Raw genomic sequence first — 8,429 nt, forward strand, 5'->3', positions numbered from 1 at the left:
CAGCCCGGAAAAAAAAAGAAAAGAAAAGAAAAGGAAGTCCGTCCTTGGGGACACTGGGAAATGTAGTTTACTTATGCCTTGGTAAGACTGTCTCTGCCCACTGAATTTTGGGTAATGTAGTCCTGAACCGTTAACAGTTGGGTGGAGAAATTCCGCTTTAAGAGCCACATGAGCTTCATGGTAATTGGTTAGGTGTACTGTTTATCAAAGTACATTTGGTAAACTCTTTCTGGTGATTGGTGACCATAAAGGCGAGGCTAAACAGAATCAACACTTCTATTTGAAGTCGGCGCTGTCTATCTAGTGTCGTTCAGGGGCGGGTTTACGGAAGACTTGGCCTCTGATTGGCTGTATGGGCTGAAAAACTCCATAGAGCCCGTCCCCGACGTGCAACGATTGGCTCACAAGTAGGCGGGCCTGCGGGCGTCAGAGGCGGTGTCAGGGGAGGTGGCAGCTCCAGAGATGGCAGTGTGCGAGAGGAGGGGGCTCGGCCGCGGGAGCCCCGCGGAGTGGGGGCAGCTGCTCCTTCTGTTGCTGCTGTCCGGCAGCTGCTCGGGGCGCATCCACCGGCTGGCGCTGACGGTGAGGTCCCCCGCGCGGCGGCCTGGGGCGGGAGGGGTGTGGCCTTGTCGCGGAGCAGGCCCTGGCTTGGAGTGGTCTCGTCCGTCCTCCCCTGCGCCGTGCGCGGGATGGAGCGGTCTGGCGCCCCCCTCCCCTTGCGAGAATGATCTCGTCCCCCCCCCCACTCCCCGCCCCCTGAGCTGTCCTCGCGATGGACTTTCCTGGCCCGGAGTGCTGGCTCGGTGCCGGAGCCCCCGGGCGCACCCCCGACTCTTCGCCCTTTACAATTCTTGGGGAGTCGCTAGAACCCCTTGGCGCCACTCAGAGGGGATCCTGGAAGAGCTCTCGAGCGGGATCTTGGGGAATCCGTGGAAATCTCAACACACTGGGGACCCAGTGGGGAATCTGAAAGTTTTTGGGGAGGTAAAGGCCGGCCACACATTCTAGGGGTGCTCCTCAGGTCTTTGGAGCGGGGCGGGGGGTGGGGAACCCTTCAGTTCACCCAGCAGTCTCTCTTGGAAGATCCGAGGCCACCTTCTTGCTGCCTGGGACTAGAAGGGTGTGGGGAGGGAGGTGATGTCTCAGGCTTCTAGGACATCTCACATCCTTCCATCACCAAAGACACCCCGAAGCTTTTGGAGGAACCCTCCTGACAGCCTTGGGGCCAGACTGGTGGGACGTCTGAGCTGCCTCTGTCCCCCTTTGCCTCCGGCAGGGGGAGAAACGATCCGACATCCAGCTGAACAACTTCGGCTTCTACACCAATGGCTCCCTGGAAGTGGAGTTGAGCGTCCTGCGGCTGGGCCTCCAGGAGACAGAAGCGAAGTTCCCGCTGGTGAGGGGCTTGGACGGGGGTGGGGGGCAAATTTCATCTCTCTCCCGGCACCGCCGAGGTCCGGATTCCCAAGCTGACCCTCCGTCTGTGTCCTTCCTCACCTGCGGCAGTAGTAACCTGTCATACCATAGGTGCTGGACACTGGTCTTAGTAGTTGGTGGGGCCATCCCAGTGGACAAGCCAGTCCCAGATTCTGAAGTGAGTAAGTAATCAGCAAGCTCTGACTGAGCTCGGATCAGGTAACCAGTATCTCTGTGAGCCTCTTCTCAGGATGCTGTGGAAATTCACAGAGCCCACTTTTGATGGAGGTATGCACTGGTGGAGAGGCAAGACTTTTTTAGAGTCTGGAAATGGCAGAGTCCCAATGCCAATTCTTTTATTTTTATTTTTTGCCCTTCCTGGGGCTTGAACTCAGGACCTGGGTACTGTCCCTGAGCTTTTTTGATCAAGGCTGGCGCGCTACCACTCGAACCACAGCTCCACTTCTTCCTACTCCTTAGTGGTTAATTGGAGATAAGAGTGGAAGATGGCCCTGAGTTGTTGGAAAGTTCAAAGAGAACGTGAGATCTGGCTCATAAGAGCTAGTCAGTGAGTGTGAGGTTACGCTTCTGTTGTTATAAGAGATCATTTATCGGGGGCAAGGGGGGTGTGGTCCCTGCTACAGTTCCTCACGGCCTCTTTCTTTCCACCACTAGGTGGGGTTCAGCCTGAGCCGAGTTCAGTCGGGCAGTGTTGGGTCCTACCCAGTAAGTGCCGGGAGCAGGGGAGGCAGTGGGGAGGAATGAACAGGATCATTTGGGACAGGCTGCTGTACCCATAGGCAAGGATAGGAAGAGATCCTGGATGGGTGGGGAGGGGCTACGGTGGGGCTGGGGGAGAGGTAACCTAGATTCCATCTTCCCACTCCCCAGACAAGGGATCCCCATGAATGCCCTCTGCAGAGAAACAGCAGCAACTTCTTGGTTCTGTTCCTCATCGATACCAAGGACCTGCAGTGAGTTGCCCCCCCCTCCCCCGGGGGGGTCTGTCCACAAAACCCTCTGTTATATTTCCCCCAGTGGAATGCCCACCTGTGACCACACTGATCAGGCAGAATGAGAAGCCAGCTGGGAAAGCATTCCTTGGCATTCCTAGGGAGAAAGCCACCCACTTTTCCTAGTCACCTCCTAGACTGATTTTTGGGAGGAGGGAGAGAGGAGAGGATACTTAGGGAATAGAAATACCCGGATACTGAAAGGTATGTCAAGAATTCACAGCATGGGCTGGGAAGGTGGCTCAGTGGTAGAGCACTTGCCTTGCATGCTCGAGGCCCTGGGTTCGATTCCTTAGCACCACATAAGAAAAAAGCCGGAAGTGGCGCTGTGGCTCAAGTGGTAGAGTGCTAGCCTTGAGCTGAAGAGCTGAGGGACAGCGCCCAGGCCCAGAGTTCAGGCCCCACGACCGGACCCAAAAAAAAAAAAAAAAAGAATTCACAGCATTCCTTACTCACTTCTACTTGCTGATGTTCCCTGGGGGCTACACAGTCCTGGGCCTTCATTGTGTCTGAACTCTGATTCTTTAGACCATTTTTTTTTTTTGTCCTGGGCCTTGAACTCAGGGCCTGGGCACTGTCCCTGAGCCTCTGTGTGCTCAAGGCTAAGGGTCTACCATTTTTAACCACAATGCTACTTCCAGTTTTTGAGTGGTTAATTGGAGACAGATAGTCTCACAGGGGCTAGCTTCAAACCGTGATTTTCAGATCTCAGCCTCCTGAGTAGCTAGGATGACAGGCATGAGCCACTGGCACCACACTTGTACCTACAATTGTTAATCTTTCTCCTTTTCTCCCCCCTCCCCTTTCTCTCTTTCTCTGGAGTTTGAAATCAGGGCTTGAGCCACACACCCCACCTCAGCCCTTTCTTGCTTTTAGCTTACTTTTCAGATAAGATCTTATACTTTTGCCCAGGGCTAGCCTTGGACTAAGATCCTCCTGTCACTACCTTCTGTGTTGATTACAGATGCACCACCAAATTCAGCTTGTTTGTTCAGATAAGAAACTCATTAACTTATTGCTAGAGATGGAAAAAAAAACAAACAAAAATAAAACCAAACTTCCAACTGAGACCCTCCCAGTCTCTGCCTCTCCTGTAGCTTGGATTACAGGCATAAACCATCATACCCAGCCCCAATGTTTTGTTTGTTTTTTAATGGAACTTAATGGAGTGAGAGGCATGTATCATTGCAAAGTAACCATGACTAGTTCAGGCAGCCTAGGAATTGTTCAGTGGACCGGCACCCAGATGCTGGAGTGTGGTGGTCCGCAGCATAGCCAGATGCCCTCTCCTCAGGAGGAGATGCACAGAGCCCAGGGCCCCTAGAGTCCTTTCATACATACATTCCATTACCCTCCTTTACTCCAGGGTCCAGGTGCGGAAATATGGGGAGCAGAAGCAGCTGTTTATCTCACCTGGACTCCTTCCTGATGTACCCTCCAAATCAGGGCTCCCGAAGCCAGAGCCCACAGATCCCAGTAAGGTGGACAGCGGTGAGTCAGGCACACCCAGCTGGTGCATTCCCCTACGTTCCTGCCCATCCCTCTGATTATCCAGCTCTTGAAATCACCTCACCTATCTCCTACAGGGACCTCCACAGTCAGCAAGGCCAAGACAGAGCCTATGTCTCAGGTTCCGGCCGGAAAGACCAGTAGTGATGGAGGCTCTGTGTCCCCTCAGGCCCCCAGTGGGAAAGACAAGGAACTGGTGCTGGGCCTGGGTCACCTCAATGACTCGTACAACTTCAGCGTGAGTGTCTGTCATGCCGGTGACCCCTTCTCCCCACACCACCTAGGGCCCCCTCCCTGCTCCCCAACCTAGCCCTCCTCTCCTCTGTCCAGTTTCACATGGTGGTCGGCTCCAGAGCTGAGGAAGGGCAGTATATCCTCAACTTCCACAATTGTTACAACTCCATCCCTGGCCGGGAGAGGCCCTTTGACCTCACGGTGAGTGAGCCCCACCCCCAGTGGGTGGGCAGGCAGGCAGGCCCCACCAGGCCTGGCTTCTCAACGGCCTCCAGGCCTCCAGCCTCAGGTTGAATGATTTCCAGGTGGGTAGGGATGGATCGCATCTGTTCTGAATGCATGCATACTGGTTCCTGTCCTTGGCTCCTGGCATTTACAGGGACTGTAGCTACTATGTCTAAAGATGTTTGAAGGTCACTGGGCCCCAGTGGGGCATACCTGTAATCCTAGCTACTTGGGAGGCTGAGATCTGAGGATGAGGGCTTGAAACCAGCTCGGGCAGAAAAGTCTGTGAGACTCTTTATTTTCATTTATGCACCAGAAAGCCAGAACTGGAGCTGTGGCTCAAGTGGTAGAGCCCCATCCTTGAAAAAAAGCCAAGTGAGAGCTTGAGGCCCTGAGTTCAAGCCCCAGGACTAGCGCACAAACACACACACACACACACACACACAAAAGATGGTCAAAGGTCTACAGGAGGGTATGCACAGATTCTAGGCAAATGCCAAGCCACTTTATAAGAGGCACCTGAGCATCTTGTATTTTGGTAGCTGAGGGAGTCCTGGAACTGAGCATCCAAGGATATCAAGGCATAAGGCATGACTCTATGCCCATTGGAGAGATGGGGCAGACTGAGGTTCTGAGAGGGCAGGTCCCCCAGCTAGGAAGCCAGAGAGCTGCAGACTCCCATGCAGCTCTCCCAAGTTCAGAGCTCGGAGTCTGTGACACCCCCCCCACACACACACACAAACACTGCCCCTCCCCAGGTGATGATCCGGGAGAAGAACCCAGAAGGCTTCCTGTCGGCCGCAGAAATCCCCCTCTTCAAGCTCTACCTCGTCATGTCTGCCTGCTTCCTGGCTGCAGGCATCTTTTGGGTGTCTGTGCTCTGCAGGAACACGTAATACCCTGCTCCCCTCCTCTCCCCCGCCCCTCGTCCCTTACAACCTCCCACCTCCACTGACAGTCTCCCCACCTGCTTCTCCCTGACACTGCCAGGTACAACGTTTACAAGATCCATTGGCTGATGGCAGCCCTGGCATTCACCAAGAGCATCTCCCTCCTCTTCCACAGTGTGAGCGCCTTGGGGGGCAGGGAGGGGGGCTGGGGAGGCAGGCTACCCCCACATCGCCACAGATCTGGGCTATGCTGCGGTCATGTCATCCATCTGCCTGTCCTTCCCAGCTTTCCCTGTCCACCCTCCAGTCTGACCACTGGTCCATCCCAGATGCCACGTCATCATCTTAACCACCCACCTATAAGTTCCATTGTGACTGTCCACTCACTTTCTAGTCCCCCCAATCCCTATTGTACTCAGTCCATTCAGCCCTCTGGCCCCCAGCCCCCCCATCCCCCCCATCCATCCTCCTGTCTGACTGTCCATCCATCCGTCCGCCTCCAGATCAACTACTACTTCATCAACAGCCAGGGCCACCCCATCGAAGGCCTCGCTGTCATGCACTATATCACGCACCTGTGAGTGGTCCCTGCGGTCAGGGCAGGTGGCGGGGAGGTGGGCAGGGGTGGGCTGGGCCCCCCTCATCATCATCGGGCTCCCACCCCCGCCCCCCAGGCTGAAGGGCGCCCTCCTCTTCATCACGATCGCGCTGATCGGCTCGGGCTGGGCGTTCGTCAAGTACGTGCTGTCAGACAAGGAGAAGAAGATTTTTGGGATTGTGATCCCGCTGCAGGTGCTCGGCCTGGGAGACCGTGGAGGGGGTGGGGGCCGCCCCGAGGGGCGCTTCCAGTGGGCAGGGGTCAGGGATGTGGTCAGGTGGCGTCCGTCCACCCACCCAGGTCCTGGGCAGGTCCTGGCCAACGTGGCCTACATCGTCATTGAGTCCCGGGAAGAGGGCGCCAGCGACTATGGCTTCTGGAAGAAGATCCTGTTCCTGGTGGACCTCATCTGCTGTGGCGCCATCCTCTTCCCTGTCGTCTGGTGAGGACCAGACCCACCCGCCCCTAACCCAGTCCAGGCCACGCCCACGAAAGGGGTGGAGCCCTGAGGACTACATCCTCTGTTGGTTCCTTCACCCGATGGGCGTGGTTTGAGCTGACCACGCCCTCTGCCCCGCCTCCTCCCAGGTCCATCCGGCATCTCCAGGACGCATCGGGCACAGATGGGAAGGGTGAGCCCCCTCGGGACGCTGCACCCACAGCCCCCTCCCTGCTCCAGGCCCTTTGTGCGCCCTGCCCCGTGACACCGAGCCCCAGCCCTTGGCCGCGCTACCCCTGTCCCCTGCATGGCCCTTGGCATTCCTCTGATCCTTTGTCCCCACCCCCCCTCCAGTGGCAGTGAACCTGGCCAAGCTGAAGCTGTTCCGCCACTACTATGTCATGGTAAGAGACGCATCCCCCACCCCGCAGAGCAGGCCCGGCCAGGTGGTAAGGGAACCCCACCCTTCCCAGCCATCTGCCACCCCCCTCCCAGTGTGCTCCCCTGCCATCCTGAAGCCCCCAGCCCGCCCCATCCCTGTGGCCTGTCTGCCCCGCGCCCACCCCTGCTCCCGCAGGTCATCTGTTACGTCTACTTCACTCGCATCATCGCCATCCTGCTGCGGGTGGCCGTGCCCTTCCAGTGGCAGTGGCTCTACCAGGTGAGCCAGGAGGCCTCGACCTCGGGTGGGCCACAGTGCAGGGAGGGTGCTGACCGCTCCTGCCCTCTGCCCGCAGCTCCTGGTGGAGAGCTCCACGCTCACCTTCTTTGTGCTCACCGGCTACAAGTTCCAGCCCGCGGGAGACAACCCCTATTTGCAGCTGCCGCAGGAGGACGAGGAGGACGTGCAGATGGAGCAAGTGTGCGTACCCGTGCCTAGTGCCCTCTGGGAGCCCACCTATGGGTTCGGGGTGAGGCCTGGACCACCCTGGGGGTGGAGCTGAGCAGGATGGGGTGGGGCCTAGGCAGCTCTGGGGGGAGGACTAAGCAGGAGGGATGGGCCTAGACCATTCTGAGGGTAAAGTGGAGAGGGGTTGTGCTCCCCCCACCCTCCCCCAGAGGCCAAGGTGGGCAGGAACTGAGCAGCTGGGGTCGGGGTGGCTCTTCAGTACCTTTGGGGGCAAGGTTAGGGCAACTGAGTAGACGTTGAGCAATGAGACCAGCCAGGGCCGCTCCAGAAGCCAGGTGCGTGAAGACTGGCCGGCTGTGGAGTGGGAGGGGCCAGCGGCTCAGGGGCGGGGCTGAGGACATTGCTGGTCAGGTCCTGTTGCCCTTCAGGCTCTGAAAGACCTGGTGCTGTCTGTCCTCCTCAGAATGACGGACTCTGGGTTCCGGGAAGGCCTGTCCAAAGTCAACAAAACAGCCAGCGGCCGGGAGCTGCTGTGATTTTTCCGGAGCAGCTCGGCCATCATTGGCCTTTCTCCATTCTTCACCACACATTCCTGGGGCTCCCCAAAGACATAGCGGGTGGGGGGGGGGGAAGAAACATGGGGACTCACTGGCTCCCAGGCCACAGCAGGAGTCTATTCAGAAGACAGAAAGCCTCCATTTCCCCCCCCCCCCCCCCACGCTGGGCAGCTGTCCTCTCCAGGATCCTCTACCCCCAGCTGTACAATACGACCGGTCTTGTTCTTGTCACCCGGTATCTTTTCTTTCTGGGACTGTGTTCTGATGGGAAGTGGTCCTGACGGGGACGCAGTGCCCATGGCTTCCTGCAGTAAGGACCCTTCCCTGTATGCTGGGCACTGTGCCAGCGACCAGAGGCAGCAGTGACCAGGAGCCTTGTGGTCTTGGCCCTCGTGGGACTCCCGGCCCCTCGGAGGGAGATCAGGCCGAGGACCCTGCTCCCTCACCGCCCATCCGATCTGTGGTGGGAACCAGGGAGGTCAGCAAGGGGGGAGAAGAGACCTGGTGAAGAGCACTGACTGGATACACAAAACATGGAGGTGCAGGAGAAAGTGGGGACTCGAAGACCCGTGAGTGGCTCCCACTGAGGAGCAACTTCTGGGGGGGGGGGGGTTAACAGGCACAGAATGGCTAAGTAACCTCCTTGGAGGCACACAGCAGGAGATACAGGGCTCAAGGCCAGACGCTGAGCACTGGGA

General features: G+C 57.5%; 1 protein-coding gene across 3 annotated transcripts; it reads left to right on the forward strand.

Annotated features, from left to right (window-relative positions):
• Positions 1–429: 429 nt before the first annotated feature.
• Positions 430–7,790, forward strand: Gpr108 (G protein-coupled receptor 108). Of its 3 annotated transcripts, XM_042697031.1 has the most exons (18): positions 430–582; positions 1,277–1,396; positions 2,092–2,142; positions 2,308–2,390; positions 3,796–3,920; positions 4,016–4,059; positions 4,108–4,176; positions 4,269–4,373; positions 5,156–5,289; positions 5,388–5,463; positions 5,791–5,864; positions 5,962–6,079; positions 6,197–6,327; positions 6,474–6,517; positions 6,679–6,728; positions 6,902–6,985; positions 7,062–7,186; positions 7,638–7,790. In XM_042697031.1, the coding sequence occupies exons 1-18, from the start codon at positions 463–465 to the stop codon at positions 7,708–7,710; spliced, it is 1,626 nt and encodes a 541-aa protein (XP_042552965.1). In that variant the 5' UTR covers positions 430–462; the 3' UTR covers positions 7,711–7,790. The 3 variants fall into 3 exon arrangements, with proteins under 3 accessions (XP_042552965.1, XP_042552964.1, XP_042552966.1); XM_042697030.1 differs by having other exon boundaries at positions 4,016–4,176; XM_042697032.1 differs by lacking the exons at positions 7,062–7,186; positions 7,638–7,790 and having other exon boundaries at positions 6,474–6,564; positions 6,902–6,951.
• The last annotated feature ends 639 nt before the right edge of the window (positions 7,791–8,429 follow it).

Source organism: Dipodomys spectabilis, unplaced genomic scaffold (genome assembly GCF_019054845.1).
Source record: "Dipodomys spectabilis isolate Male_0828 unplaced genomic scaffold, ASM1905484v1 ptg000215l, whole genome shotgun sequence".
NCBI lineage: Eukaryota > Metazoa > Chordata > Mammalia > Rodentia > Heteromyidae > Dipodomys > Dipodomys spectabilis.